Genomic DNA, 18,588 nt, shown 5'->3' on the forward strand with positions numbered 1-18,588 from the left:
TGTTGGAATATGAAGCCAAAGTGAGTCTAAAATGAGTGTTCTAGGTGGTCTAGGTGTGGTTTTATAGTCTAGTGAGTCCCAGGCATGCCACGTGTCATATTGGGAGATATCCCATAGACATTGTGACTTTCTAGAGTCTAATGGCACACTATATAGTGTTGTACTTGCCTTGAGTCTTTACACATCAGTCAACATCAAGCTCTTTTAGTATCATGTGAGTACTTGTCCATTGCTTTCATTTTGTTTCCATTTCATTTCCATTATGCTTGTTATCTTTCCTTTCCATTCCTAGTGTTAGCTTGCTTCTCTCCCTGCCACTATGATCTTTCAGATACCACATGAAGGTGCATGGAGAGAGAGAGAGGTAGGCTAGGGAGGGAGATAATAATACTCAAAGAAAGACATAATGAAATGGAAATGAAATAGCAAGAGCAATGAACAAAATGAAAGTACTCACATGTAGACCGAAGAACTTGTAGACTGGATACTTGATTGTTTGACACTAGACAAGTATAGCTCTTATATAGAGCACACACACACATATGAACACCAATGCATATGGGATAACTCTTAATGTGACATGTGGCATTCATAGGATACACTAGACTAGAACTCACACTACAACACACCAAACTTACTCATCTTGACTCCATTTCCTAACACAAAGCCCTAAACCTAGCAAGGGTGGAGACAACCAAAAAATAAGGCAAGAGGGTTGTTTATTGAGATGGCAAGGCATTGATTAATGATTTCAAAGCTAAATAAATAGACACTTAGTCTATATCATTTCCTTGTTATTTTTTATCATGTACTGGTTAAACCAGATGTAATTGGGACTTCAGGCAGCTTATCTCTTTTAAGACATAATACAAAAACTTTTTCTTGCCCCAGAGAAACAAAATGCCAATACTTTAAATAGCAATAGATTATGATGAAATTATAGCAATCAAGTGAAGCCTCACTTACACTTGCATCAGCATACGATTCAGGCATACTGTGGAAAAAGTTTGCAATTGCTGGTAAGATTCCTATCCGAACACTGTCATTTCCATCATCTAGTCTCTTTTGGAGTGCTTTCCTGACCTCCTCTCTTAGCGAATCTGCCAAAATAAACCTTTATATATGAAATTACAACTATCAAACTATTACAATCTAAAGCCCAGTAGAGAAACTCAAACATTCATTATTATCTGAAACAAAATACTAATATGTTTTTTTCAGAAATTACATGGAAGCAAACCCCAAGAAAGGAAGGCAAAATGGAAAGACATGATACAATTTGTCAAAACGCTATACGAAAGATATGGGGAAGAAAAGCTTATAAATATGGCACTAGAAGAAGGATTCCCATTAGATTGGCAACTTAGTAGGATTGTACCAATCCATAAGGGGAGAGATAGCAAGATGGCAAAGAATTATTGAACAATCATGGTGAGCAGCCTAATGGCAAAGCTATATGGCACTATTCTTAAGCAAAAAACTAGCAAATGGGCAGAGGAATGTGTAGTCTCGACGGTGTAACTATGTGTAGTGGGGATCTTGAAGGGATGTCAATGGAGCCTTCACTCCAACGTACTCCTTGAACTAGAGGAGCATCCCCACCTCCTTCCTCCAAGGTGGACAGTGGGCACAGGAGTGCATCACCCTTGTCTTCTCCTGTTACTAAATCAGAAGGAACTAGAAGGGCTTCACAGCCATCAAGACCTGTCACTAGCTCTAAAAGTACCTCATTTCCAAGTGAGCAATCTATGCCTTTGAGGTACCAAGAGGTGGTTAGGAGTGTCACCAAAGATCTTCAATCCGATGAAGGCAGCACACCTCAGTTTTCCTCCCGTGAGTCCAGAAGAGTGAGGTTTACGACGGAGGTGACGACTTTAGGAAATATTTGTGAAAAGGAGTCACAAGCAAGCCCATCCAATTTCTCCCTAGGAAGCCCATCCAACAAAGAGAAGGAGGTGGGAGTGAGCTCAAGGGGGCCCAAGAAAAGGGGAAACAAGTGATGGAAAAGTCACCACAGGAGACATTAATTGAGAATTCAGAGATACCTCCTCTCCCTCGCATGAGCTTCGACCCCCGGCCAGAAGCTCGGCGGCGGATGCCCTCACGTGTGAACAAAGTCCCAAGCTCGTGGTGGAAATCGATGGGGTGGAGCTGAAAGATGTTTTCTTGGATGGTGGGGCAGCAATGAATATCCTGCCGAGAGGTACGCTTCAACAATTGGGTTGAAATTGACAACTGACGTTCATTTTCAAGTGCACATGGCAGATCAACTCAAGGTGAAGCCTATGGGGGCTATCAAAGGTGTTCACATGAAGATTAGGGGAGTTACATACCTATCCAATTTTATCGTACTTGATATGATGGAGGGTGAGCAGACTTATCCTCTACTTCTTGGTAGACCATGGTTATGGTCAGCAAGGTCCATTCAAGATTGGTCAAGTGATGAAGTTTGAATGCCTTTTTGGATCCACATCCCTAGAAATAGACATGGTTATTGGAAGGGATCGTCACCGACCTGTGGAACTTGGGGAAGTGGATTTTGAAGAAGAAGAAGGGGTGGAGGAGGAGCGATGGGCACTTGGGGATTGGCCCATACGAAAAGAAGATCTGGCCTATGTGGAGGACTCACCCTTCCAAGATGAAACCTATGCAACAGCAGCACAAGATGATGGTGAGAGTTTGACGTACTTGTTGAAACATGCTGGACCAGATGAGGAAGAATCTATCATCTTGGATTGGATGGGGGCCCTGGGATCCTTAGCCATCAATTGTACCCAGAAGAGGATCCTGAAGCCCATCTTGGTACTTCACGGAAAGCGCAAGAGGTGAGCCAGGAAGCCTCTGCACTTGGTTTGGCTGACCTAATGTATGAACAGATGCCTTTTGGTCTTTGTATTAATCCCCACATGTACCAGCGGGTGATGACCACAAGTACCAGACAAAATGGTGGAGAGGTCAGCGGGGTGACTCAAAGACAAGGCCATGAAGCAGCAATGGAGACACACAACATGGATGCCTCATACTAGGAAAAATACCATGGGGTCACAACAGAGGAAGAGGATGCTATACAAGAAGATGATGAACTGGCTGAGCACAATGATGGTACTAAAGAAGACACTCATGAATCTGCGGAAAAAGATGATGACCACATAGATGATATACTGGCTGAGCACATGATGGTACTAGAGAAGACATTCATGGATCTGCAGAAGAAGAGGATGACCTACTTACTGATGTCACTCTAAGGCGGGGTGGTGCCGGAAATGACTGTTGGAAAGGTTATTGAATAATTGTGCATCCTGACCAACCTAGGAGGGGCCAAGAGACTTGACAACTTGAAGGAACCGTCCACATTTGCACTAGAGTCTGGAACTTTAGACTTGCAAGGCAAGCCCACAGCATACAGGGAGAAGAAGATGTTGCAGACCTTGCTCTACTTGACTTATACTTGTCAGAAGCTGACCTCCCAACGACACAGGAGCTTCCTGAAACTACATACGAGGTGTATGGGATGGTAGACTTGAGGAAGGCTGGGGAACCTGATGAAAAGTGAGCTAACCCTGCTATCTTCCTCTATTGGATCGAAACCCAAAGTGAAGGGTGTCAAAAAGATCCTCTTGGAGCTCAATGCCAAAGGACTAGCCCTGAGTACTGAACCTGCTACCTCTGGAGAATCAAATACCACCTGGAAGAACCCTCGTCCGAGCAGACGAACATTGGTGAGCTGCCGTGCGAGGTCTCCAAGTAAAGCCGAAAGCATCCAATCCCTAGCCTGTAGCTTGGAGGGGTGGGAACCATGGATGTGAGCAAAGAGTGAGGTGGCATACTCCTGCTTTGAGTCTGTCTTGAGCTGCTAAAGCTTGTCTTTCGAAAAGGTAACTGTTTTTGCGGCCGATGGAAGCGGTCGAGGATTGGCTGAATGGGAACCCATTCATCAATCAAGGTGGAAGGGCCAACACGAACACAAGGATGATTTGTCCATCCAACAACTTGTTGCTACAGAGAGAAAATCTCTCTCTTGTTCCATCAGGGGTTGAAGAGGGGGGAGGGGGAGGGAGGGAGGTGGTGGTGATGTAGAGGTAGGGGTAGTAGGAAGGGGCAGGGGAGGGGAAGGGAGGTGGGGGGTAGAGGGAGAAGGGGGAGAGGAAGGAGGGGCAGCAGGGGGGTAGGGAGAGGAGGGGAGAGAGCAGCGGGGGGGTTGGGAGAGGAGGGGAGAGGGCAGTGGGGTAGGAGGTAGAGGCGGGTAGGGGGAGCAAGGGGTAAGGAGGGAAGGGCAGCGGGGGGGTAGGGAGAGGCAGGGAGAGCAGCAAGGGAAAGGGGAATGGAGCAAGATAGGGAAAGAAAGAAAGAAAGTGTATTATTGTCCACTAAAGGCCAAAATGGGCCCATGGGACATCAAGAACTCTGCATACAAGATAGCACAAAATCAACGTGCCACAAAGAAGAGGCATCGTCGAATATCATCTAAGTGCTACGCAATACAATGCAAGTGAAAGTACAGATCAGCCCATAGCCAGGTACTTATTGGTGGGGTAAGGGGTGAGAGATTTCAGATTTCGAGATCAGTCTGTCAGGGATGCCCCCTTGCTCCTTTCCTTTTTTTATTCGTGGCCGAAGCTATGAGCATCTATGTTAGATCTCAAGCTGACATCTTTGGGCTGAGACTTCCTATCAGAAGAGAAGAGGAGCTGCTTGACAGTGAGTTGGCTGATGACACAGCGATTTATTTGGATGCCTCTCCACAGACATTGACTTCTTTCAGGACAGCATTGGATTTATTTTGCTTGGCGGCAGGGGCGCAGATAAATTGGCATAAATCCAATGGCTTTTGGATCAGTGATGAGGACACTCCAGTTTGGGGACTTGACATAGGGTTCACTTGGGTTCAGAGGGGTGTGCCTATCAGGTATTTGGGCTGCCAGGTCGGCTTGGGTATTTCTACCACGCAGCAGTTTGCTCCCATGTTGGAGAGCATCAGAAGGAAGCTTCTCTTTTGGAGCTCAGCCAAGCTGGATCTTGCCTCTAGAGTTGTGGTGGTCAACCAGGTCCTCTAGGCCACGGCCTGGTTTATTTGTTCATGTTGGTGCCGTTCTAGGGACTGCATCATTCAGCTCAGAAGACCGATCAGGAACTTTCTCTGGAGTGGGCTTGATGGCACAGCAGATGCCTTAGCCAGAGTGGCTTGGGAGACCCTTATCCTCCCTACACAGGATGGGGGTCTCAATATTATTGATCCAGATTTACAGTGCAGAGCCTTACTTTGCAAGATAGTGGTGCGAGGACTTATGCCAGGACAGGAACCGTGGAAGGACTTTCTTATCAGCAGCATACAGAGGTGCACACCTTCCTCAGGAGGAGACTGGATGAGCAGTGTTAGATGGATCTTCACCTCAGCACACCTCAGATCACCTTCATCCCCTCTCATGGTTGCCATTCTGAAAGCTTGGGCTAGTTTCAGAAGCTCTCTTCGGAGGATTCCTCCTTCCTCCCAGGAAGAGATTGATAGGCAGCCCATCATGTGGAACGACAGTATTTTAGATGATCGTGGCAGACCACTGGGTGCCTCACTCTACATGCAGTGGGCCAGGCGGGAGAGGGGACCTGCTTCTTCTTTGGGATCTTGGAAAGCCTTCCGTAGGCTTCCAGAGGAAACCAAGTCAAGGTTGACAGGACATCTCAGAGGGAGTGCAGGGAGGATCTTGCAGATTGAGACAGCCCTTCCAGAGGCTTGGATAGACACAGATGATATGCCTCTCACTTCCTCCACTTGGGCAGGTACTTTCTCGAGAGGCGGGGTTCCACTTCAGGTCTTAGCCTTCCGAGATGCACAGGAGGATGCTTTGGTTTTCAGTGTCCAGGATGGTGGCAGATTGCTCAGATCTACAGATGATATATTGCTTGAGTCTGCTTTTCAGCCTATCAGGGTCGTAGGCCTTTTGATGCAGGGATCAGATTCAGAGTGGTTCTTAGACCCTGACCCCCAGTTACTCTCCACCGGGTCTTGGAGACTATGGCTCTATGGAGGAGTTCCCATCAGGTATTTACAGTGGGACCCCGGAGAGTGGGAGTGGATTGACGCGGGGCATCGAGAGAAGACCATCCCCTTCTTTCGTTACACGGTCAGTAATGCCAGGAGATTTCAGCTCAGTAGTAGAGGCTGGAGACCCTCCAGAGTTCCTCATTGGGAGACTTTTGGTATTACTGCGGATCAGCAGAGGTACTTCTGGAGGAGGCTCTGGAAATCCCACAGGAATAGAAAGATCACTATCTTCTTTTGGCTTTCTATTCATGGAGGGATTGCAGTGAACCTTTGGAGGTCCAGATTCGGAGCCGACCCTACTTGCCCTCGTTGCCTTTCTGCTTCGGAGTCTATTCAGCATTGCTTATGGGATTGCAGATAGGCGAGATTGATTTGGATGGGGATAGCCAGGATCTTCAGTCACTTTGCCCATTCCCCACTCTTTATGACTTGGGGCTCGGTGGCTTGGCTTTCTCTTACAGGACCTCAGGTTTTCTATGAGGGACTTGACTCCTCTCGGGCCATTTCGGTTCGACGTCATCGGGTTGAGTTCTGCTCGTTGGATGTGGTTCCACACCATCCTTTTACAGCTGTACATGCCTCTGTGGATACTTCTTGGGAGATTATAGCGAGTATAGCAGCCTGGCATATCTGGAGATCCAGATGCACAGAGGCTATGGAGGGCACTCAGGTTCATCCCTCGCACACATTGGCTAGTATCTGGACAGACATCGTACACACTCTGATGGCCGTATGGACGGGTATGCAGGGGGACTCCCGTGCAGCCTCAGCTAGGAGGGCTTCTTTCTTCAGGGAATGGAAGGATTCTCCTTTCTTCTCTGAATCTACTACAGGGTTGAGATGGCACTTTCAGCCTCAGCCTTGGTTTCTTTCCACCTCACTCTGAGGGGTTTTTTATTATCCTCATGATTTCATGATGTATTCCGCTTTGAGCTTGCTCTCGCGGGTTTTTGTTCTTACTTAATAGAAGTCTTTTTCATGAAAAAAAAAATTAAAACAAGACTTATCTGCAGAGTTCGACATGAAAGATCTTGGACTTATGCACTATTGTCTTGGAATTTAGTTCTGGAGAGATTCAGATAGCACATTTATGAGTCAGCTCAAGTATGTTGACAGTCTCCTGAAGAACTTTCATATGGCAGATTGCAAGATTGCAGCCACTTCCATGGAACAGAGTTTGAAACTTACTAAAGATTCAGAAAAGCCTACAGTCAATGACAGATACTACAGGCAGCTCATTGGATCTCTTATATATCTGACAATCACACGGCCAGATATTTGTTATGCAGTAAGCTCACTAGCACAGTTTATGGCAAATCCAAAACAATCTCACTGGAATGTAGCCAAAAGAGTCTTGAGATACATCAGAGGTACAAGACAGTTTGGGATAGAATACAGAGGAAGTCATCCACGGTTGCATGGATACTGTGACAGTGACTATGCTAGAGATCATGAGACCAGGAGATCGACATAGGGATATGCATTTTTCCTTGGTCAAGGTGCTATATCATGGTTGTCAAACAAACAGCCAACTGTTTCTTTGTCTTCGACTGAAGCAGAATATAGGGCACTCACTACAGGTGCATGTGAGGCTATATGGCTCAGAAGACTATTGTCAGAAACAGATTACTTTGATGAGTCAAAGCCAACAACAATATACTGTGATAATCAATCGGCTCAAGCATTGGCAAAAAATCTAGTATATCACTCCCGGACAAAGCACATTGATGTCAGAGAGCACTTCATCAGAGAAAGAGTGTTACTTGGTGACATCACACTGTAGCATTGTGATAGCAAAGAGAATGTTGCAGACATCTTTACCAAACCACTCGGTAAAGAGCTATTCGAGAAACACCGACTAGCTCTTGGTTTGACGCAGAGGAAGGACAATCCTTTTAAAGGGGTGTGATGGAATGTAATGCTCAGTCCTTCTTTGATTCCCCAGAATCATCATCTTGAGGGAAGGCCTACTTCATGATGTTGATCTTGAGGGAAGGTGTTGAGAGTTCACGCTCAAGATCATGTGATCATGTGTGCATAGCACCATCACGTGATCATATGTGCATAGCACTAACCTTATAGAGTGTTACTTGGTGACATCACACTGCAGCATTGTGATAGCAAAGAGAATGTTGCAAACATCTTTACCAAACCACTCGGTAAAGAGCTATTCGAGAAACACCGACTAGCTCTTGGTTTGACGCAGAGGAAGGACATTCCCATTAAAGGGGTGTGATGGAATGTAATGCTCAGTCCTTCTTTGATTCCCTAGAATCATCATCTTGAGGGAAGGCCTACTTCATGATGTTGATCTTGAGGGAAGGTGTTGAGAGTTCACGCTCAACATCATGTGATCATGTGTGCATAGCACCATCACGTGATCATATGTGCATAGCACTAACCTTATAGAGTGCTATAAAGGAAAGGGTTAGATTCCCTAACCCTAACCCTAAAAGGGTTTGTATATATCTAGTGTACAGTTAGTCATTTGTGGTGTGCTCTCTAGCTGTGCCCTCTCTCCTCATCTCCACTCTTCTCCTCTCCCCTCTTCATATTTTGTCACATGCTAGCCCATATGGCTATCAAAGTGTGAACCGTGTCACTCCAAATACCCGTGAACACTTGTGATGGGTGTATCTGCGTGTCATCCAAGACCTCTGTGCATCTAGCTCTCCAAATGTGCCAAGAGAAAATGCTAGCCAAAATCTCCCAAGAGGTGTCCACTGAAACATGTGAAGCTATGAAAGGAATATGTGGTACATCTTGAAGAGAGCAGGGCTCTATCACCTGTCGGCAGATCGAGAGTGCCCAAGAAGAAGGCTCATGCTCATAAAACACCTGGGGCCCAGTAAGGGATAACCATGCGACCGAGCCCCAAGTCATGAAGAAAGGGGAAATATGAAAAATGTTGTGTATCTGAGCAACTGCTTTCCAAACAATTCTCGCTTGATTGCAGTCCCAAAGGCAATGCCGCACTGACTCCTCTGCAGAATGACAGCGAGGGCAAGTGGGATCAGCCCCAAATCGTGATCTCCACAGGTTCACTGCAATCCCTCCATGAATAGAAAGCCAAAAGAAAAGAGTGATCTTTCTATTTCTAAGGGATTTCTAGAGCCTCCAACAGATATTCCTACGCAAATCTGCGGTGATGAAGAAGCTATCCCAATGGGGGGCTCTGGAGGGAATCCAACCCCTACTACTCGGCTGAAATCTCCTGGCATTACCAACCGTGAAATGAAAGAAGGGAATCCCCCTCTCTCGGTGCCCATGATCTATCCACTCCCACTCTCCTGGGTCCCAGTGTAAGCACCTGATAGGTGCACCTCCATATAACCACAACCTCCAGGATCCCAGGGCCAAGAGCAGAGGGTCAGGGTCTAAGTACCATTGCAAGCCCCCTCCATGATCCACAAAACGAGCAATCTTGACAGGCTGAAAGGCAACCTCTAGAAGAATATCATTTGTGGATCTAGAGAGTATACCTCCATCCCCAACGTCAAAGGCCAGAGCATCTTCCCCGAGACCTTGAAGAGTGATCACCTGTAGAGGAACTGCTGTCCTTGAAAAAGCTCCCATCCAAGTGGTGGAAGTAATAGGCATCTCAACTGTCCAATCAACCGGGATGGCTGCATCTATTTGCTGAATCCTGCATGCTTACCCTCTGAGGTGACTCACGGACTGTAGCCTCTGATCCTCAGGTAGCCTGATAAAAGCCTTCCAAGTGCCTACTGTGTAGGCGGGGCCTCTCTCCCATCTAGACCACTGCATATAATGGGAAGTGCCCAAAGGTCTGCTATGCTCATCAAGTATACTGTCATTCCAAATGATTGGCTGCCTATCAGTCTCTTCAAGGGTAGAGGGCGGAACCCTTCGAAGAGTGTTCCTGAAGCTCCCCCAAGCTTTGAGGATGGCAGTCATGAGAGGAGACGCAGGAGACCTGAGAGAGGCAAAAGTAAAAATCCAACGAGGGCTGTCCACCCAATTATCTCCTAAGGTAGGTGTGCAAGCTTGAATGCATCCAAAAAAGAAATCCTTCCAAGGTTCCTGCCCAGGCATGAGTCCCCTCACCACCACCTTACAAAGCAATGCCCTTCACTACAAGTCCGAGTCAATGATATTAAGGCACCCTTCCCAAGTAGGGAGAATAATGGTCTCCCAGGCCACCCTCGTTGCAACATCTGCCGTGCCATCAAGTCCACTCCATAAAAAACTCCTAACTGGTCTAATGAGCTGCGTGATGCAATCCCTAGACCGGCACTAGCAAGAACACACAGACCAGGCAGTGGCCAAGAGAACCTGGCTCACTACCACAAATCTGGAGGCAAGCTCGAGTTTGGCTGAGCTCCAAAAAGAGAGCTTTTTCCTTATACTCTCTAGTACTGGGGCAAACTACTGTGCTGGAGAGATGCCCAATCCTACCTGGCATCCCAAATATCTGACAGGAACACCCCTCTGAATCCAAGAAAAGCCAATGTCAACTCCTCGGCCTCATCACTGATCCAAAAGCCAAAGGATTTATTCCAATTAATGTGTGCCCCTGCAGCTGAGTAAAAAATATCCAAGGCTGTCCGGAAAGAATCAAGTGATTGAGAAGAGGCCTCAATAAATATAGCAGTGTCATCAACCAACTCATAGTCAAGAAGCTCCTGCTCTTGTCTCAAGGGCAATCTCAACCCATAAAGCTCAGCATGAGATCTAAGGAAGATACTCATAGCTTCTCCCACAAAGAGAGAGAGGAAGGGGGCTAAAGGGCATCCCTGATGAACTGATCTAAAAATCTAAAACCTGTCACCCCTTACCCCTCCAATCAAAACCTGGCTGTGGGCTGATCTGTAAAGGGAGGCCACCCCTCTAATCCATGCATATTACAAATCCCTTCTCTTTCCACCCTCTATCCAACCTCTACCTCTCTCTTACAAAATCATTCTCTTTCCACCCTATGTCCAACCCCCCACCTCTCTCTTACAAACCCCTTCTCTTTCCACCCTCTGTCCAACCTCTACCTCTCTCTTACAAAACCCTTCTCTTTCCACCCTATGTCCAACCCCCCACCTCTCTCTTACAAAATCCTTCTCTTTCCACCCTATGTCCACCTCTACCTCTCTATTACAAAATCCTTCTCTTTCCACCCTATGTCCAATCCCCCACCTCTTTCTTACAAAATCCTTCTCTTTCCACCCTATGTCCACCTCTACCTCTCTCTTACAAAATCTTTCTCTTTCCACCCTATGTCCAACCCCCCACCTCTCTCTTACAAAACCCTTCTCTTTCCACCTCTGTCCAACCCCCTACCTCTCTTACAAAACCCTTCTCTTTCCACCCTCTGTCCAACCCCCTACCTCTCTCTTACAAAACCCTTCTCTTTCCACCCTCTGTCCAACCCCTACCCCTCTCTTACAAAACCCTTCTCTTTCTACCCTCTGTCCAACCCCTACCTCTCTCTTACAAACACCTTCTCTTTCCACCCTCTGTCCACCCCTACCTCCCTCTTACAAACTCATTCCCTTTCCACCCTCGACCACTTCTACCTCCCTCTTAGAAACACCTTCTCTCTTCTCTCTCCACCCTATGTCACTCCCCCACCTCTCTCCTACGAATACTTTCTCTCTCCACCCTTGGTTACACTCATCTCTTTCTCTTACAAAAACCTACTATTTCCATCTTCCATCATTATGGCGATGCACTTCCAACCTATTTCTAGCACTTAGCTAAATTTGGCGAATACGCTAAATCTGGCGGATATGCTATTTCTGGTGGATAAGGTTAAGTTTAGTGGATTTGATTTTTGGCTCTCTCTCCCCTCCATCGGTTCTCTCCACCCCCTTACACATCACACTCAAAAGTGCTATTTTGGCGGCCAACTATCCTCCTCCCAGCTCTCCCCTCCTTGACGGCCAAGCTCCCTTCCACCCTCATCAACTCTCCCCTCCTTGGCAGCCAGCTCTCTCCCTCTCCACGCAGTTCCCTCTTCTCAGTGTAGCCCCCCCTCCTCCCTCTCCTCAGAGTAACCCCCCCTCCTCCCTCTCCTAGCGCAACCCCCCCCCCCCCTCCCTCTCCCTGTCCCATGGGCCCATTTTGGCCTTTAGCGGACAATAATACACTTTCTTTCTTTCTTTCTGTGTACCTGCCACCCTCCCCCTCCCCCCTCTCCTGCCCTCCCTCTCCCTCTACCTACCACCCTCCCCCTCCCCCTCCCTCTAAACGCCACCCTCCCCCTCCCCCTTGTTGAGATATCGAGCTCCACTCGCAATATGCCAGGGTGACCGTTGTGCATTTATGTCACCGACTTGTTAGCTGCAGAAGCGGTTGGTACACTGCCCACTAATAATAGCTGGATGACAGCTATCCTTATCTACTCTAGTTCGTGGCTCAGTTAGTATGCCACCTTACTTAGTTGAGTTTGGTTTGAGACCCACATATAGGGTTCTTCTATTTCTTTGTACAAGAGTTCTTTTGGCTTTCACAACTAAGAAGAGGAAAATTGTTTTCAGCCTCCACCTGTGTGTATTCCCCCATTGTGTATGTGAGAAAGCCACCCTCCCCCTCCCCCTTGTTGAGATATCGAGCTCCACTCGCGATATGCCAGGGTGACCGTTGTGCATTTATGTCACCGACTTGTTAGCTGCAAATGCGGTTGGTACACCGCCCACGAATAATAGCTGGATGACAGCTATCCTTATCTACTCTAGTTCATGGCTCAGTTAGTCTGCCACCTTACTTAGTTGAGTTTGGTTTGAGACCCACATATAGGGTTCTTCTATTTCTTTGTACAAGAGTTCTTTTGGCTTTCACAACTAAGAAGAGGAAATTTGTTTTCAGCCTCCACCTGTGTGTGTATTCCCCCATTGTGTATGTGAGAAAGCCACAAGTGAGACTCCTTCCCTCTCTCCCACTATCTTCACATGGTATCAGAGCCTTGTTCGTGGTAAGGAGCTCAAGAAAGCAAACCAAGTTCGCGGTGTCCTGATAAGAGGACCAGTGTTGCTTTCCTTTTTCGAGTTTGGGAGCAAATCTCTGTAGGTAGCACAGCCAGAAGTGCAAGAGTGCACTGTGACTTTATTTTTCTGATTCGAGGCCATTTCGGGGCCCGTTTTGAAGGCGGAAGTTCTTCGCATGCACTCAAAAAAAGGCCCTGTTTTTGCTGTGCGACCACTGCTCTGTTGGTCGGTGAAAAGTTGCCGCAGAAATTGCATCGTATGCCTGTGTGCAGAGATATTGGGAGTTGTAGAATCATGCTTGTTGCCTGTTGATGCAAAATCGTCACTAGGAAGTGACTCTGTGGTCAAATACCACTTTCGTCAGTTTTGCAGATCTTCCCGTGTGAGGCAAAATCTGTGTTTTTTTGCAGTGACAGAATATTTTGCAGTGCTCTGTAATGGCGTCTAATTCTCTTTCATAGATTGTCACTGAAAAGCTTGACAAGAACAACTTCCAAGCATGGAAATTTAGAATGACGAATTTCCTTATGGGAAAAGGCTATTGGGAGTTCATTACAGGAAATGAAGAAGAACCAGTTCTTCCTAATGTTCCCAATCAACAGGAAATACATGCATTTAAAGGATGGCATGAGAGAGCCAGAAAAGTTATGTATTGGCTGTCTATCAGTATTTCGGATTCTATGATTGTGCATATTCAGGATGCAAGTACGCCAAAGGAGGCATGGGATACTTTGGCAAAAATGTATAGCACAAATACGCAAGCCAGGAAAATGCAGCTTAAACAGGAGTTGCACAATGTGCAGAGAGAAAATATGAGCATCAATGACTACCACATGAAGGTGAAGGAGATTGCAGATGCACTTGCTTCCATTGGGTCACCAGTGGAAGATGATGATCTAGTTTATGTGACCTTGAATGGTCTAGGAAAGGATTATGCACAGTTCCGGACATCCATTGCCGTCCGTGAAAAATTTCCTGATTTTGAAGAGTTGTTTGCTCTTCTAATTTCTGAAGAGCAGAGAAATGGGGGTGCATCTTCCTCAGGAGGAACTTCAAAAGAAACTGTCTTCTACTCAAATGCTGGAAGAGGTAGAGGCAGAGGTAGAGGAGGCCGATCTGGAGGCCGTGGTAGAAATCAGAATATGCAGCAAACTCAAGAAAACCAGTTCTTTGGAGGAGGACGTGGTAACTCTAGAGGCAGGGGGAGCCAAAGAGGCCGTGGTGGATGGCAAAGAGGCCAAAATGCAAACAACAATGTTGAATGCTACTACTGTGGTAAAATGGGTCATATGGCTAAGGACTGCTACAAAAAGCTGAATGACATTATGAATGGAAAATTGCAGCAAGGCAATTATGCATCTTCTAGTAGACAGGGTGATGACAGAAATGAGCATCTATTTATGGTGCAGCACATGACCAATTCTGTGACAAGTGTGAAGAACGAAATGATGTGTGGTATGTTGACTCAGGTGCATCAAACCACATGACAGGTCATGCAGAATGGATGCAGGATGCAAGGAGAATGGAAAAACCAGGATTTGTGGAGACTGGTGATGATACTGCACATCCTATTGTGCAGATTGGTAAAATTCCTTTGTCTATGCAGGAGGGGAAAAAGAAATACCTGTCTAATGTATTCCATGTCCCGAACATCACCAAGAACCTGGTTTCTATTGGTCAAATGGTTGAGCAGGGCTTGTAGGTCAGATTTAATCCTCATGGATGCTTTGTTGAGGATATGAAAAATAACGGTCGCTTGATAGCAAAAGGAAAGAAGAAGGGCAGGATGTTTACGTTGGATGCGGACATGTCTGAATTGAGTGCAGCAATGTTTGCACATGGGCCGGTGTAGTTGCAGATATATTGATATCTGGCATAAACGCATTGGTCATGTTAATATACAACGACTTAAATCAATGCAAGCCCAAAATATTGTTGCAGGATTGCCTAAATTCAAGGTTGCAGAAATGCATAAGGTTTGTGAAGCCTGTCAATTTGGAAAACAGGCAAGGAAACCATTTCCTAGGCATGTTCAAGAGAGTAGAAAGCCATTGGAATTAATCCACTCTGATGTGTGGACTACTAAAGCTGCATCTATTGTAGGTTGTCACTATTTTGTCACTTTTATTGATGACTCCAGCAGAAAAGTTTGGGTGTATTTTATGAAAAAGAAAAGTGAAGTGTTTGGGCACTTCAAAGCTTTTAAAGCTATGGTTGAAAAAGAAACAGGCCTGCAAATAAAATGCCTAAGGTCAGATGGAGGGGGAGAGTACCTCTCAAATGAGTTTGCAAGGTTCCTGCAGGAGCATGGCATAAAGCAGCAATATTCATGCAGTCATACCCCACAGCAAAATGGACTTGCAGAAAGGAAAAACATGCATATTGGAGAGGTATCTCGGGCCATGCTAAATGAAAAAGATCTACCAGATTATTATTGGGCTGAAGCAGTTGCTACAGGAGTTTACATAATGAACAAGACTCCCACTGCAGCAATACATGGCATGACGCCAGAGGAGATGTATACTGGTAGGAAACCAGACATTTCTCATTTGAAAATTTTTGCATTGCCTATGTTCATGTGCCGGATAAGTTGAGGTCCAAGTTGGATCGAAAAGCTGAGAAGTGCATCTTTATTGGTTATTCTCTGCAGCAGAAAGGGTATAGATGCTATAACCCTTCTACTCATAAGTTTACAGTGAGCAGAGATGTTGTTTTTTATAAGATGAGCAGCTGGTATAAACCAGTAAATGTGATGATTGATGTAGATGCACAAAATGGTAATGCTGCATAGAAATCACAGCAGCGATCACAAAATATCAGTGGACCTGCAGTGTCCTCTAGCAGTGGTTCACATACTTCGCCATGGACAGGCAGCTTGAGATCAGGAGAATCTCCTCAAAGCAATGCAGATAGTGGTACGTAGGTATCACGAAAAGGAAAAGAGAAGGTAGATCAGCCCATGTTTGATGTGAATGCAGGTCACTCTTATGTGGATGGTGAATCCAGTGGCTCAGAACAGAGCATTGATGATAAGTTGGGTATTCCTTCTGTTGTTACAACTGAAGTAAGGAAGACCAGGGTTGTTTTGAGAGCACCTGGAAGTGAGCCTATTTTGTGCAGGTCTACCAGAGCTAGGTATCCTGTGGATAGGCTAAAATATGATGGATTTACAGCCATTCACTATGCCTATATGGTCAAAGTGATACAGGAACCAAAACCCACTTCTTTTGAGCAAGCCATGGGAAATGAAAAATGGGAGAAAGCCATGGATGAAGAAATGGATGCCTTGGAAGCAAATGCTACATGGGAATTGGTGCCTTTGCCTAAAGACAAGAATGCAATTGGCTGTAAGTGGGTTTATAAGATCAAGCACAATGCAGATGGTTCTGTGAATAGATACAAGGCAAGATTAGTTGTCAAGGGGTATGCACAAACATATGGCATTGATTATGAAGAAGCATTCAGTCCGGTTGCAAGGATGGCAACTGTAAGAGCAGTCATTGCTATGGCTGCATCAAAGGGATGGTCTTTACATCAAATGGATGTAAAGAATGCCTTCTTGCATGGTGATTTGCAAGAAGAGGTCTTTATGGAGCAGCCACCAGGTTATGTTCATGCTATTCATCCTGAGTTTGTTTGCAAGTTGAAGAAAGCCTTGTATGGCTTGAAGCAAGCACCTAGAGCATGGTCTAACAAGATAGGACAATATCTTGTCACTATTGGCTTTCAGATTTCCAAGGCAGATTTCTCACTCTATGTGAGAAAAACAGAGAAAGGTATTATGCTGCTTGTCATTTATGTTGATGGTTTGATCATCACAGGTGATAGTGATGAAGATATCCTTCATGTGAAAATGCTATTGAAGCAGAAGTTTGAGATGAAGGATTTGGGAGAGCTGCGTTATTTCTTGGGCATTGAGGTGATTAGATCACCAAGTGGGATACAGCTCTTGCAGAGGCAGTATGGATTGGACATGCTGTCCAAATATGGGATGACAGGCTGTAAGCCTATTTCAGTTCCTTTGGAGCAGAATGTGAAGCTGAGCACAGATGTAGGTGAGCTTCTGGAAGACACTACTATGTACAGACGCATAGTAGGAAGTCTAATTTATATGACTATTACCAGGCCAGATTTAAGCTATGCTATTGGATTGGTAAGTCAGTTTATGCAGGCTCCAAGGAAACCGCATTTGGATGCGGCTAGACGCATACTCAGGTATGTGAAGTCCACATTGCAGTATGGACTATTTTATGAGGCTGGGGTTTAGATATAGTTGCATGGATACACTGATGTTGATTGGGCTGGTAGTACTTCTGATAGACGATCTACCAGTGGATATGTGTTCTCTTTTGGGAGTGCTGCAGTCACCTGGAGCAGCAAGAAACAACCTACAGTTGCCTTGTCGAGCACAGAGGCTGAGTACAGGGGTGCAGCAATGGTTGCATGTGAGGTAGCTTGGTTGCATAAGCTACTTTATGATATGCATCAGTCTACAGATGGGCCAGTTGTCATTTATTGTGACAACATGAGCAGTATACACTTGGCAAATAACCCAGTCTATCATGCTAGAACAAAGCACATTGAGGTGCATTATCACTATGTGCGGGAGAAGGTTTTACTAGGTCTTATTGATCTAGTTTATGTCAGCACAGAGGATCAGGTAGCTGACATATTCACGAAGGCATTGGGCACAGAGAAGTTGCGCAAGTTCAGAGACCTGCTTGGTGTGCAAGAATTGGGATTGAGCTCAAGGGGGAGTGTTGAGATATCGAGCTCCACTCGCGATATGCCAGGGTGACCGTTGTGCATTTATGTCACCGACTTGTTAGCTGCAGATGCGGTTGGTACACCGCCCACGAATAATAGATGGATAACAGCTATCCTTATCTACTCTAGTTCGTGGCTCAGTTAGTATGCCACCTTACTTAGTTGAGTTTGGTTTGAGACCCACATATAGGGTTCTTCTATTTCTTTGTACAAGAGTTCTTTTGGCTTTCACAACTAAGAAGAGGAAATTTGTTTTCAGCCTCCACCTGTGTGTGTATTCCCCCATTGTGTATGTGAGAAAGCCACAAGTGAGACTCCTTCCCTCTCTCCCACTATCTTCACACCCCTCCCTCTACCCGCCACCCTCCCCCTCCCCCTCCCTCCCCTCTCTTGCGCAATACCCGCCACCCTCCACCTCACACCGACTCACTCACATTCTTGTCCTTCTTGTCTACCTGTAAACCTCATCGCTGAAGACATGAGTGTAAGAAGGTTCTCGAGCGAAACAATAGAGAGGCGCTTTTAGCGAGGTATTTGTTCACGCACTTCTACTCTGTTCCGGGCCACTTCTTCATCACCAAGGCGATCCATTCTGCCCTCGACTCCATTCTCTCCGTCACTCCCTACGATTTGGCCTCACTCTTCTACTCTGCTTTCCATAACACAGTCCGCAAGCGTCGGGGAACATATACATGTACTTGTGGGCCCCACCTCACCTTCTTACTTCACTAGTGGAAGGCCAAACCTCCTTCCATTGTCATAGGTCGCCTCCCTTCATCATCCCTCTCCCCTCCTGTCACCCCCTTTTCCATCTCTTTTACTGTCACTTCCCCAGGAACTGCC

The 18,588-nt window shown here is 46.0% G+C and overlaps 1 protein-coding gene across 1 annotated transcript in view; it reads right to left on the reverse strand.

The window, feature by feature from the left end:
* LOC147880170 (uncharacterized) overlaps positions 1-18,588 on the reverse strand; it is a 368,868-nt gene that overhangs the window by 38,201 nt on the left and 312,079 nt on the right. The window contains exon 22 of the mRNA XM_087370364.1: positions 967-1,078. Coding sequence (XP_087226490.1) covers positions 967-1,078 — 112 coding nt within the window. The remainder of the gene's footprint in view (positions 1-966; positions 1,079-18,588) is intronic.

This window comes from Dipteris shenzhenensis, chromosome 32, assembly GCF_047967505.1.
Source record: "Dipteris shenzhenensis isolate YYH24624 ecotype China chromosome 32, Dip_SZ_1.0, whole genome shotgun sequence".
In the NCBI taxonomy this organism is placed as follows: domain Eukaryota; kingdom Viridiplantae; phylum Streptophyta; class Polypodiopsida; order Gleicheniales; family Dipteridaceae; genus Dipteris; species Dipteris shenzhenensis.